General features: G+C 38.3%; 2 protein-coding genes across 2 annotated transcripts in view; one reads left to right on the forward strand and one right to left on the reverse strand.

The window, feature by feature from the left end:
• LRRIQ4 (leucine-rich repeats and IQ motif containing 4) overlaps positions 1-10,031 on the forward strand; it is a 23,668-nt gene extending 13,637 nt beyond the window's left edge. Inside the window, exons 3-6 of the mRNA XM_008587266.1 lie at positions 1,098-1,271; positions 2,538-2,676; positions 4,896-5,092; positions 9,745-10,031. Coding sequence (XP_008585488.1) covers positions 1,098-1,271; positions 2,538-2,676; positions 4,896-5,092; positions 9,745-9,894 — 660 coding nt within the window. The 3' untranslated portion in view covers positions 9,895-10,031. The remainder of the gene's footprint in view (positions 1-1,097; positions 1,272-2,537; positions 2,677-4,895; positions 5,093-9,744) is intronic.
• Positions 10,032-12,290: 2,259 nt separating this feature from the next.
• The window catches only part of LRRC31 (leucine rich repeat containing 31), a 36,769-nt gene continuing 34,435 nt past the window's right edge, over positions 12,291-14,624 (reverse strand). The window contains exon 9 of the mRNA XM_008587267.1: positions 12,291-12,670. Coding sequence (XP_008585489.1) covers positions 12,291-12,670 — 380 coding nt within the window. The remainder of the gene's footprint in view (positions 12,671-14,624) is intronic.

Raw genomic sequence — 14,624 nt, forward strand, 5'->3', positions numbered from 1 at the left:
AGAATGGGGGGGGGGGGGGGGGGGGGGCGGGCAGTGAGCTGAGGTCTATCCAGAATGGAAAGCAGGGTGGTAGATGAAGGAATGGGTAGGAGGGCTAAAGCAGGGAAGTGGTGGGAGTATTTCCTGGTGAGCAATAAAGCCAGATAAAGGGACACATGAGTTAAGAAGCTGTTGAGATACACAAATAGCTGGGCTTTTTCTTTTTACAAGAAAATATAGCATCTCTGGAACACAATCAATAGGGTGATTGTGTCACATATTTAAAGAACGAGATTTTTTCCATGTGGTTCCGGAAGCCCAGAAAGAGACCAATAGGTGGACATAATAGTGATGTAGGTTTTAGCTTGACAAGAAGGAAATCTGATTATTAGAGGTATCCATTGAAGGTAATGAACTTTTCAGGAGATGGTGTTTAGATAAAAGCTGGATGGCTAGCCATGAAACATGTTCAACCACTGTGTTAGAGAGTTGTAATAAAGACCCTTCTGAAGGCCTTCCAACCCTGAAAGTCTGGCAGTCTGTGAAATGCCTATCCAGTATCCGCATAGGGCATTAGCTTGTATTCACTGGAAGGCAGAACATGACAAGATAGGATTATAATAGTCTTCACTGAACACTCTGGTTAGAAATGGTATGAACATATATTTTTTTCCAACTGAGATTTAAGCTGAAGTTTCAAAATTGCTGAGTTAAAGCCTCTTAGAAAGAAGTATCTTGTCACTAAATTTATCAGTTTCAATAACTGAATTTATTATAAATATCATCATTGCAATATTACACATAACTTTAATACTTTTTCCTTTAATAGTGTCAAGCATTTGCCATACTACAGTTTGTAAATTTGCAATAAAGTAAGTTAAAAATTGCTCCCATTTAAAGCAGTGCATATAAGTAAAGAGCAGAAAGGTGGTGAGTAGACTCCAGATCTACAAATATAAATACTATATATACAAACATACATGCAAACTTTTCATCAGTAGATGCTAAGTTGCTCTACTTTTTCTTTAGTAATCTGCCTCAAAACCAAAAGCCCAATTTCTTTTAGGACTGTTAAAAATAATCTTGACCTGAAATTTGTCCTTTTGGAATATTTCTAGTTACCATCAAAGTTAGGCTCACTTTCAAAACTGAAGACACTTGGGCTAACAGGAAATGAGTTCCTTTGCTTTCCAGAAGAAGTCTTTTCCTTAGAGTCTTTAGAGAAATTGTACCTTGGGCAAGACCAAGGATCCAAGCTTACCTACGTGCCAGAACACATTGGGAAACTGCAGGTAAGCCTCCCCAAATGAGCAGACAAAGAAGCACATGCCACTGACCCCTTAAGTTGACTGATTCTGAGAAAACATGAGGTGTCCCCACAGGCTTGATGTGGAATCATTCATACTAGAGTTCCAGCTCCAAACAAGCAGTGATTTTTACATTGTGAGGCTTCCACTGTCACTGAACAACCCCCACAACATTTTATTGTGATTGCTTATGGATATGTCATGCCATACTTCTTTCCACTGCCTGGTTTGGCATGTTTCATTTGCAGAAATTGAGTTATACCTCTTTCCATTTAATTTCTACTTTTTATAAGTAGCCCCCTGAAAACTGAACTGTTTCGAAGTTAAAGTATCATTCAAGTGACATGGCCGGGAGCCTGCATTCTTGCACCTAGGACTCACTGTAAGGGGCAGTGTGACCTCCCTCCCTGCATGGAGGCAGGCAGATCATGTTGCACCAGGTTCATGCTGAGGATGGGTCTGCAGTACTGTGCTGAATCCTAGCAAAGCAACAGGACAACTTCATTCAAAGTGGCCATACTAGTATGTCTTTATATATGCATCCTTTGAAGAACTGTTATTTTTTCTATGTTCCTGTTTCTGTACTCTGAATAATGACAAAGTAGGTGTGGGCCTCTGCATAACGCCCAGTCATGGAACTGAGCAATGGCAGCGTGCAACACAGGTAATTCTCGCTATGACACAAGGGTCCTATTCCTAATCCCCCATTCCTTTGCCCAGTGTTCATACAACACCTTTCATCATCTTGTGCCTTGTACATGTCATGCCACAACCTTAGGGAGAAATGCAAACATTAAATTTTTACCCAGTGGCATTGAAAATGGCTAAATTGAAAACACTCAAACCCTTTATCAGTGCATTTTGTTTACTTCCACTTATGCGATGCTGGTTTGATACTTGGGGCAATTGTAATTCTCTAGCAACTGCCACAGATAATTAGCTATTGAAAGGAAGCACATGATAAAGGTAGTTAAATGATCCAAATATAATTTTCCATGAAGTTCTAGTGAAACAAATAAGTACTATATTCCCATGTTCTCTTTTGCCTGCAGAAATGGAAACCAAGTCCAATGGCTCTACTCAAAAAATAATTTTATTTCCTGATTTTATTTCCCTTTAAATATGTCTTCCCCTTTATCCCAATGTATGGGTTTCTTATCGAAAGTGCATGGGCACTCACAGCGGATTCGGGTTATTATATTTTATTTATTAAGGTAAGGATCTTTATGGTATACTCTCCTGTTATTTCAGAATCTTAAAGAGCTGTATATAGAGAACAATCATCTGGAGTACCTGCCCTTATCATTGGGGTCAATGCCTAACCTGGAAGTTCTTGATTGCCGGCACAATTTGCTTAAGCAACTTCCAGATGCCATTTGCCAAGCACGAGGTGAGGAAACTTAGTAGATCCCCAGCCTGGTAGAGTTTGAGGCCAGCGTTTCCTATGATGAATGGCTTCCTTGCTTCATTAAAGACCCTATCCCATTACCTCCTTGCAGGTCTCACTGGTGACATGGGGAGGGCATGTGCCCTGGTTAGCACAGCTATGGGTCTTGCAAAGGCAGTTGGATTGTTTATTGGGGATTGAAAAGAGAAGTAAATAGCAACCACTAAAAAAGTTAGCATTCATCCATACGTTAATTCCACCACCAGCAATCACTTACTGAATATGTACTATATGCCAAAATTTGGAGTTAGGGTCCTGAAGTAAATTTGCATCTAGGTCATTAAGTCACTTAAATAAAAGGTAAAGTATTGACCCAGACAGAGTGGTGGAATCAACAAGGCGGACTTTTGGAGCTACATGATTGACATGAAAAATCATATATGATTCCTATTTAAACACCCAAACATTTCCCACCAGGCTAAACCATTGTTTATCTGTACATCTGTCAATCCATCCATCCACTTAACAAGCTTTTGATGAGCACCTACTGAGGTCAGATTAAAAAAATGTTTTTTACCATAGTGTGCTAAATCCCCAGGTTTTACAGACAGGTTTTAAAACTATGGCTATCCTTTAATGAAAGGAGGATGAAGGAATAGCTGTCACCTGCCCACAAGACATTCAAAAATTGGGGTCAGGGGTGAAGCTCAGTACTCTTTAATAATGCTCCTGACGATAAATTCTTATCTTGTCCTTGGTACCTGCAGAAGTGAAACATTCTCAAAATTTTTCAGTGTTTACTATTTCCTGTCTCTAATATTTATTTACACTGGCTCTGACATCTTTGAGTTGTTTAAAGAAATTATAAAGAAGAAAACTTGATTTGCCTCATTAAATGGAATGCTTTTTGTTACATGGCACAGCAAAAACAGACATTTCAAAGTAACTGAACTAAAGAATGCACATTTTAATTTTGTTTGTTCTTTTTCTTAACACATATAATTTGTTTATGTTCCCCAAACATTCAGTCTTATAACAAAATTTTCTACACTTATCTTCTCTTTTGGTGAGAGAAAAGCAGCTAAGTTTCTAAGTCATTTATCACTGAGTATAAAAATGTAATTTTTCTCTCCTTCCTTCTTATACTGGGTATTATCAAACCTTTCATCTCTGCCTATTTTATTGATGAAACATTGTGTTTCAGTGTTTAATTTACATTTCTTCTGTTGAGTGATGTTGAGCATCTTTTTCATATTTACCAGCCATTTTTATTTCTTTCAGTGAACTCTCTAAGATAGTTCCTTAAGCCAAAAAACCCTACAGATTCAGACCATTCTCTATAATATGAAACCATTTTGATTTATAAAGTTTTATGTACATGTACCTACAGACTTGCATGTGCCTAGATATTTTCTGCAAGGACTCACAGGAATCTAATAATAGTGGTTCATTGTGACAATTAGGATATAGAGGGCTGGCTGGTGGTTCACTTGGGAGAGCGTGGTGCTGATAACACCAAGGTCAAGGGTTTGGATCCCCATACCAGCCATCTACCAAAAAAAAAAAAAAGAAAGAAAGAAAAAACGTGAGTGGACTGGTGGGAAAGGAAAGGAAAGGGAGAATTATTTTTATTCTTTCTTTGCTGTTTTTGTATTATACATTTCTGTTTACACCGTTATATATATTACTTTCATACCAGAGAGTAATTTTTCAAAAAATCAATTTGTTGCTTAACTTGAGAGTAGTAGGTCAATGGCCATGAGTGAGATGCCACATATTCCATTGTCTTTAGGGATCAGGCAGATAATCAAAGCCTGATGTAACAACAGGGAGTAGCGAGGCCTGTGGGAAACTGAAGTGTCCCATCCAAAGGCGTGCAGAGTCATGCCTAAAAACAAAGTATGAGGGTGGTTTTTGCCAGTGGGCTGTCATTTGGCAACTGCTACTCTAAGCAAAACAAAACAAAAAGACATCTGCTCTTAGAAGGGTAAGTATATCTGAAGACTGAATTACTGTTCTCTTTGTTATAAGAAGGAACAAACATAGATACAGACCTTCTATTAGATAGTATAAAAAGCTTTGTCAGTTCTTGTACCTCCTTTTTCTCATTCCTCTTACAAATGCAGGGTTGGATCCCTCACATACCTGGGCAAGTTGAGATGCCAAGTTAATGGTGTTTGTTCTTAAAATAAATCCACTATTTAAAAAAAAAATCTTTTCAGCTTTGAAAGAATTACTGCTGGAGGATAACTTGCTCACCCATCTTTCGGAGAATTTGGATTCTCTAGTGAATCTTAAAGTTCTGACTCTGATGGACAATCCCATGGAAGAACCCCCAACAGGAGTGTGTGCGAAAGGCATTGAGGCCATATGGAACCACCTTAAGGAAAACAGAATAAAGAAAAGAAAGGCAATAAAGGTAAAACCAGCACAAGTTCTTGATAGCACATTCCCAGTTGCTTTGGAGGGGGCTAGTGTCAAACACATTACAGATTATCTTAGGGAGCGGCTCCTTACACATCCATACCTTGTCTTTCTTGGGAGATGAGACTCTAACTTTTATGTCCCCAGGGCTTAATGAGAGAATTTTTTAATGTCGGCCCTAGCATTTTTTGTCTTTTCTGTCCCTTATCTCGTTGTCAGATAAGAAGTCAACAAATAGGCAAAAGAAACCAAACCTTCAAATCCCACAATAACCTAAGATTATTGGACTATTTCACTGGAGTGGAAAAATCTTGTATTAACAAAATTAATAGGATAAGATTGAAAAATTAGAAATGAAGGATTTATGGATCAGAGGCCTGGAGACCAGAGCTCTGCTCTGCTACTAACCAGGATGAAAGAGCTGAGAGCCATGTAATTCTGCTCTTGCCATCAAGCCCATAGAAACACTGTGCCCCAGGCAGGCCAGGAATGTGTCCGCTTCAGTCAGTATTGTTTATTCTTCACTTGGCCCAAGTCCCCATCACCTCACACCTGGATGACTGCATTAGTTCCCTAACTAGTTTCCCTGCACCCCCACATGGCTCCCCGTACAACATATCTTCCACTCAGTAGTCTCACCAATGCTGAAAACATTGCCACTCTCTGCTGAAATCGACAATTCCCTATTTCACCTGGAGTAAGAGTCAAAGTCTTTGGTCTGCAAGACCCTCTATCAATGGCCCTCAACCCTATCAGACCCTCCTTTTCATAATCAATATTTTGTGATACCTCCTTTATGCTTCCAAAATTAAATTTGGACATCATAAAACCTACCAAAACACATAATTTTAATAAGTCAAAAGAGTGCCTGAGCTGCAACATAAAAGAGAAAGAAAAGGAAAGGAATTAATATTAAAATATTTATTTTGGGCCAGCCCTGTGGCTCACTCGGGAGAGTGTGGCACTGGTAGCACCAAGGCCGCGGGTTCGGATCCTATATAGGGATGGCCGGTGCACTCACTGGCTGAGCGTGGTGCAGACCACACTGTGCCAAAGGTTGCGATCCCCTTACCGGAAAGAAAAAAAAAAATTATTTCAATGTGTATATTCTCAGGAGTGAATACGCTGAAAGAAAATCGTATTTTTTGAAAAACCATGCACCTCCTGCACATTTTTAAATTGGTATTTAAATTTTTTTGCCACAAAGTTTAAATCGTTGCAAAGAATGTAATTTCCAGTGAATTTTAAATGTTGATATTTTAAAGTAGAGCTGATAGGTCAATATTTTAAATGTATCCAGTGGAATCTAAATACATTATGACTTGTCAACCTCAATTTACAAAATACTTGAACAAGCTCTTATTTTATAGGCAGAAATTTTATATCATATCCTTTTTCTTCTTCAACATGTATTTCAGTTCCACTTTCCCCTCAGAATGGATCCTTAGGTATTATGTATACATATATATTTTATTTTAAGTATTTTATAGATTGCCCTTTCATACTTCTAAGCAACAAAAATATGTACATAAATTAAATTTTAAAATTGAAAACAATTTTTTCTGTGACCGTAAGTCTTTTCAGTATTCTATATTGTGTTATATTACAATTATTAGTAGTATAAAATCATCCAAAATGACAAAATTTATTACAAATTTTGATAATTATTAGACACATAGGATTTTTTAGAAAGACATATCTAAATGAGAGAGATTTTTTTTCACTTAGTTTATATATCCAAGCATAAATATTATTTGATTACTAGAATGAGACAGGGTTTATCAGAGAGTCTACTCCTATTTTCCATTTTACAGATGAAAGCCCCGAGAAACCTTGTTCACATAGATGAGTTAATGAGAATGGAAGCTTTTTTTTGCCTGTATTATTTTATCTTTAATAAGACAAAATTATGTGTGCTTCACACATCTCCAAACTTCTTCCAGATTCATATCCCTGGAAATCAGATAGCAGGTCTTAGCTGACATATCAACTAGTATTCCTTCAATTTTCTTGAAGGTAGATTTGGAAATCGCCTGTCTTGCAGAAGGGTTGGTTACCGTTCAGTCTTTAAATTCACTTTCTCAACATCAATGTTAGTATTTTGAATTGTCCCCTTTTTTGGTGTCCCAGAGAATTTTAGTCCAGGGCCATGCACCGTAGTAAGATTTGGGTGGGTGCAAGGTATGTGTTCAAAGTGCCAGGGGGGCAACCAGGAAAAGGGTAGGTGGGATGGAAAACCAGCAGTTGTGCTCTCAGGCTGATTTCAGGAAGGGCTGCTTATAGAAGTGAAGCTCGGGAAATGGATTGCCTTCAACCTGCCCATGCCTGCACACCCTTGGAAAGGCTTTGTGGACCAGGCGACATGTCACACAATTAAAGACTGCTTAACCTTAAGACAACAAAAAGCCCTGTAAATTTCCAAAATGCCTCTAGAAGGCAATACTGTTCCCTGGAGAATCACCGCCCTAACTGATCTGCTATTTTCACTCCCCGTCTCATCTCTCCTATTCTCACCTGGCTTCAGGCACAAATGGGATCCTCGGTGTTCTTCCAAGGACCAAGCACGCTCTTGCCTCAGGGACTTAACAATGGCTCTTCTGCACACAAATGCTTCCCCTAGACATGGGCAGGATTCTGGCCCTCACTTCATTCAGTCTTTGCTCAAATGTCCTCTTATCAGAAAGCGCTTCCTTGATCCACCTTATATAATATAGCATACATACCCCCCACCTACCTCATTTATTTATTTCATTCAAAAAATATTTATTGAGCTTCTGCTATGTGCCAGGCACCGTTCTAGACAATGGAGATATACATCAGTGAACAACAAAAAAAAATATTTCTGTCCTCATATTACTTAAAATCTAGTGGGAGGGTAATAAAAATTTGAAATATAAAACAATTATATACTATGTTAGGAAGTGATAAGTGCTACTGGGAAAAAAAGTTCAAGCTAAAGGGAGCTGAGATTGCCAGAAGCAGTGTGTGTGTGGAAGGGGTTAATTTAAATAAGATTGTCAGGGTAGGCCTCATTGAAAAGATGACTGTCTTCTTCAGCTTGGACTGCCATAACAAAACATCACTGAATGGATGGCTTAAACAACAGAAATTTATTATCTCCCAGTTCCAGAGGCAGAAGTCTGAGATCAAGGTGCCAGCACAGTCAGGTTCTGCTGAGGGCCCTTTTCTGGGCTGCAGACTGCTGACTCCTTGCTGTGACTTCATATGGCAGAGAGAGACAGAGCAGCGAGCTCTCTGGTGTCTCTCCTCATAAGGACACTAATCCCATCATGAGGACTACAGCGTCATGACGTTGTCTAAATCTAATTATCTCCTCAAAGCCCCATCTCCAAATACCATCACATTGGAGGTTGGGGCTTCAACATAGGAATTTGGGGGACCACAGTTCAGTCCATAGCAATCCAATTGAGCAAACACTTGAAGAAATGAGAGGCAAGCCCTCTGAATATTGGGAAGAGTGTTCCAAGCAAAGGAAGCCACGGATGCAAAGGCCCTGCATTGAGATTGTGCCTGGTGGGTCTGAGCAGGGACGAGGCCCACATGGCTGGAGCAGAGTGAGCCAGGGGGAGAGTAATTACAAGGTCAGAGAGGTCAGCAGGGAGCAGACAGATCAGACAGGGCCTTTTTATTCTGAAAGAAATGGGGAGTCACTGGAAGGTTCTGAGAAGAGTCTGGTAGTAGGGGTGGGGTGTTCCTTAGTAGGTGACATTAACAAATTCACTGAAAAAAGAAACTTTGTGACAGAGGAGACTATTTTTCAAACAGTTTGCAAATCAGGGAGACATGACCTTCAGTACAAAAAAAAGTGAGTTCCCCTAGAACAATGAGGAGTGCCCTAGATAGCAAAAGTTCCCATCCAGGTTCCCATTCTCGTCCTCTTATGCAACTGAGAGATTCAAGCTTGCCCAGCTGATTGGTTTGGCCCATTAGACAAAAGAAGGATTCTGGCTCACCAAGTTCTGGCCAGTTAACACTTGATGGGTTGCAGTGCATTGATTAAGTTCAGGTGGTGAAGTAAGGCCTTATCACAGCAGTTACTAGTGACATAGGTGGGCCAGGAAGCCCGTGAAAGCCTCAGATGGGCTGACCTCTAGTCAGTAAATGGCTACTCATCTCCATCCAGAATTTAGAAACAGCCACTCAGCATCCGTCTCAAGGAACTGGCTTTCTCAGGGCTCACAGAGGAGGGGAATAGGATCCAGGGAACAAGTGAAGGCTGGGTCTGAGTAGGAGCCCACACAGGGCAGTAGCAGGAGGAAGGCAGGGTGTCATTCTCCAGAGCACTGATCACCATCTGTCAAAGTGTAGATTCCTGTGTTTATTGTCTATTGTCTCTTCCACCACTGGAATGTGAGCTCCATTAAGTCAGTGACATAAGTATTTAACTGCTGTTTCCCAAATGTCTTGAACAGTGCCTGGCACATAAAGACACTAAATGCATTTTTAAAAAATTTGCCTGAGTGACTAGCCGATTGAGAAAGACAGAAAATAGAAAATAAGGTTGGAGTTATAATCACATCCCATTTTTCCCATCCTCAAGACCATATACCAGAAAAAAGGGACTGGACTGTTTACAGTTCATCATGATACCAGCAGATGCTGAATTTGGGTTTATCTTGTTTTCAGATTCAGGCATGGTGGCGTGGAACAATGGTACGGAAAGGATTGGGGACATTTGAACAACTAAAAATGAGAAAGAAAGGAAAGATCTCTCCAAAAGATAAGAAAGGAAAGAAGCCTGAGAAAGGAAAACCTGGAAAGGGAAATAAGAAATAATTCTGTAAATTAACGAATTGAAGTAACGAGCCCTAATTGATTAAGGCAAAATATTAGGAATTAAATCCCTACCACACTAAATTATTCATATTATTATGGTTATGTGTAAAAAAAAAAAGATTCTTACTTTTACTGAAGTATTTATGAATAAAATGATATGACACCTGGAAATTGCTCCAAAATCCTATGGGGAAGGAGATAAGTGGGTAGGGATAAAAACAAGACAAGATTGGCAATAAATTGATAACTTTATGATAACTGATCATTGATAAGAAGGTGATGAATACATGGGCATTCATTTTACTATTCTGTCTTCTTTAAAAACTTCTATTTTGAAATAATTATAGATTCACAGGAAGTTCCAAAGAAACATATAGGTAGGTTCCTGCAGGTTTCACCCTCCCTCAGTGTAGACCTCTTGCATCACTATAGTGGAATAACAAAACCAGAAAACTGACCCTGCTACAATCAGAGCTTATTCAGATTTCATCCATTATTCATGCAGTCATGTGTGTCTCTGTGTGTTTGTGTGTGTGTAATTCAATGCAATTTTGTCACATGTAGCTTTGTGTAATCACCGCCGCAATCAAGATACAGAATTGCTCCATCACCACAAGTCTCCCTTGGGCTATTCCTTTGTAGTTATACCTACCACCTACTCCTCCCCCAATCCCTAACCTGCTCTCCCTGTCTATAATTTTGTTATTTCAAGAAAGTCATATAAATAGAATCACACAGTATGTAACTGGGACTGGCTTTTTTACTCAGCATAATTCACCTAAGTCCTTCCAAATTGTTGCATGTATCAATAGTTTGTTTCTCTTTGTAGCTGAGTAGTACTGCATAGTCACACAGTTTAACCATTCATCCATTTAAGGATATAGGATTGTTTCCAGTTTTGACTATTAGAATAAACCTGCTATGAACATTCATATGTAGGTTTTTGCATAAGCATAGGTGTTCATGGAATTCATGGGAAAGCCCAGAGGAAAGAATACTGTGATATCCAAAACATCCTCTTTTACATCAGTGAAAACCTCATCCTGATGACTTTTTCTTTTGGAGTAGTATTAATTTTAAATTTACATGTTTTTCAAGCAATGATTGTAATATTAATTATTAGTGTAGCAAGAGGAAAGCAAAACCTAGTTTGATTAGAGCATATCAGAATAGAAACGTGTAGGCAAACATCTTTGCCATGCAATGACTTTCATGCTCTAGTAAAAGGAGACCGAAAATTCCAAAAATTACCTAGTGCAACACGAAAAATTTATTAATGAACTAAATAGGTTTTATGTAGCAAATTCCATGTCAAAGAAATGCCCAGAGGTACTATGTTAAAAATTTGTTTTAACAATAAAAGGTTTTAATTTACTCTAACAAGATGTGTTTTTGATAATGGATTTTAAATTTTTGACCATTTTTTACTAAAATTTATATGTCAATGACCATTATTAGTGTTCATGGTTGATATCTGGGATAAAAAGTCACAAGGACATAAAATAATAAACCATAGAAGGATAAACTTTCTGATAAAAATTTAAGTGGACCACATTATGATACACATAATAATAGTAAAGATAACATGAAATGGTTAAACAGCTTGTGCTTTCACATTAGAATTACACACATAGACACACATCCTTATATTTAGGACATTTAACATGTGGGAAAAGAAGCAGAAAATTTCAGGGCAAGAAAAAAGCAGATGCATTGTGTAGCAGATTGAATTATGTCCCCCCAAAACTCATTGAAGCTTGAATTGTGTCCCCCAAATTTTATGTATTAGAAACTTAGCCTCCACTGTGACTTTTAAGAGAGTGGGAAATCCTATTATGGTAATTGAAAGGTGGAGCCTCGTAGAGGTGATTGGATTGTAGGATCATGCAGTAGTGAATGGATTAAAAATGGTGGTCAGGTACTTGGTTCTGAGGGCTTTAAAAGAAGAGGAAAGTCTGTCTTTCTCTCTCTGTGCTCTTTCTGCTTCCACCATCTTGCAATGTGAGACCTCTGGGCCACTGTAGCCACTACCAAGACCTTCATCGGTTGTGTTCCCTGGGCTTTTGACTTCCTAGGCTCTGAAACTGTAAGCAAATAAATTTTGTTTTCTTATAAATCACCCAATTCCAAGTATTTTTTAATAAGCAACAGAAACAATTTTTAGACTCTAAACATTTTGGCAGGTCTTCTAAATAGTAAGTACACCAATTATATATCCAAAACAAATGAAATCTATTGAAAAATGCCATCCTTGTTTCATAACATAGAGAATAAAGACATGCTCATATTAGATTATCATATACATGTATTTGCAAAGCTCTTGTAACATAAGTCCCATTAAATGGCCAAGAAGTTAATGCTCAGTTGGTGATGCTGAAACTCGTTCATGTTCTTTTTTAACTTTGGAGAATGGCTTTTGGCTTAGTAAGACCTGGGAAATCAGCTTGCTGAAACCCACCATGGTCAAAATGAATGCTTCTTTTATGATCTTGGTTAAAGCATTCTAGTTCTTCCTCCTGTAAAGCTGGGAGGATCCATCTTTTCATTCCTATTTCAGTGATCTCAGGGAGTTTGTTCACAGCACATAACAAGTGTCTAAACCACTGTCCACAATCCCGAAAATTTGATGGTCGAAGGCTAATATCTAGCTCGGTTAACTCTTTGAGGAACCATATGTTTTGGCAGAAGATGGTCCATCCTGCATCACAGATGCCATCATTATAGCTCAGGTCAAGCTTCTGCAATCTGGCCAGATGACCCATCTGTATGACTGATACTGGAAAACAAAATCACTCTAAATGCCAAAATAAATGTATACTTTTTACCATAGCTATTTCCCATTTCCAACAACAGTATCTCTAGGATTAGTAATAACAAGATTAGTAATTAGTAATGATTTGTTATTTGCTAGCAGCTTTATTCAGAGCATCTGGAATTACTTTAGTCACAAATTTCCCCTCTGTGCATTCCATGTACAGCTTAAAATTTGATTTTTTTTTTTTCTCTTTCAAATCCCAACTCAAAGAATTTCTTTTTTGTCAAGTTCCTGCTCTCTGCTCCACTGGAGTCCCAGCTCTTCCTACAGACTTTCTCTAATTAAATCTAAGGAATGATGGTTCACTGGCTTTTACTAAGGACTATTTGTAAGTAGTTTTCTTGCTATTTAATACTGTTTAATTGTTCTTGCTCATTCATTTATTCTTCATTCAATAATTATTTAATTGACCACTTTCTGTAGGTAAAACATACTTGGATAATTTCTAATTGACCATAGAGACCCCTAATACACAGGACAATTTTCCCTTTGAATAGCAAATTATCACAGTACTACCTACAATAGCAGTTAATAAGTAATAGATAATGATAAAGCTAAGAGAAGATAATGACTTCTGTAAGGGGAGTCAGGAAAGATACCCATGCCGAATGGCACATCCTTCCCGTTTCAGCCAAACCCAGGAATGGATCTCAGAGATCAGATGAGTGGTATAGAATCTCAGAGTTGCAAGAAATCTTGGAAGTCTCCTCATCCAAACTCTATATCAATGATCAAAGAGGAATCCCTTTCACAGACACTCTACTGGTGACCACCATGATTCTGCCTGAACCATCCTTTCAAGGTTGCCCTCAACATTGTGAAGCATCTCTTAGCAGGAAGAAGCTCTTCCTTTGGGCCTCAATCTGTCTTCCAGTGACTTTCACCCACTGCTCCCCTTAGCCAGCTGGAAAACTCGGCTCCTTCTTCCTCATGCCAACCCTGCAGTGTTGGACTACAATCAGATCTCCCTCAAATTGTCCCCCTGTAGAACTACACCTGCCCCCGTCTTTCAATCATTCCTCACATGGCATGGCTTCCAGGCCAAGGAAGATGCTCTGACCCCGTTGCTTTCACTGGCACATTTGAGAGCTTAGCCATCCATACACATAACAGCTGGACTCTGTCTGTAGGTGTGCATCGATGTGTTTCTCTTCCTTTCTGTCTCACAACATTACTCACAATATTCTCAAGAACTAAGTGTTAAAGACAATGTATTCTTCAAAAAATGTTGTATTACAGAAATTTTCAAACATACAAAAAGTAGAATAGGAGAGAGTGAACCCACATGTACCCATCATTCAGCTTGAATAGACATCTTCATTACAGTAACCTTGCTTCATCTAGTCCCCTTTCCTCTCCTTTTTTTTTTGTTGTTGTTTTTTTTTTTTTTTTAGTATTTTAAAGCAAATCCCAGATATCCTTTTTAGACAAGTACCCTATTTATTATATTTTACTATTTTAGATTCACTATAATTTTTAAAATCTGGGTAGTGGACTTGTGGGCCATGGAAATACTTTTTTGTAGTTTACTATGTGAAAAAAATAAATGCTGTTATTTGTTAAAAAAAAAAAAGAATATAAGCTACTAGTGATTAACAAATTCTTAAAGAATGTTTCTGTTAGAAATAAAGCAATGTAAAAGTGGCAATGGCTAAAACCTCTCATAGTAATAGCTGATGTTCATCAAAAATTGAAAGAAGGAATAAATGCCACTGACAAAATGTAAAAGTATAAATTTGACCTGAGGGAAAAACTGATAGTAAAAATTAAGAAAAAACATACAATGGCTGAAGCTATGATCAATAAAATTTGATGCAGACCAAAAATAAAAAACTAATTGAAGAAGCAAATTTTGGGGGTGGAAAATGGCGGCGCGTCTGGAGCACCAGTGTCGGGAAACAGCGCGATCCTGAGT

This window comes from Galeopterus variegatus, unplaced genomic scaffold, assembly GCF_000696425.1.
Source record: "Galeopterus variegatus unplaced genomic scaffold, G_variegatus-3.0.2 Scaffold4323, whole genome shotgun sequence".
In the NCBI taxonomy this organism is placed as follows: Eukaryota; Metazoa; Chordata; class Mammalia; order Dermoptera; family Cynocephalidae; genus Galeopterus; species Galeopterus variegatus.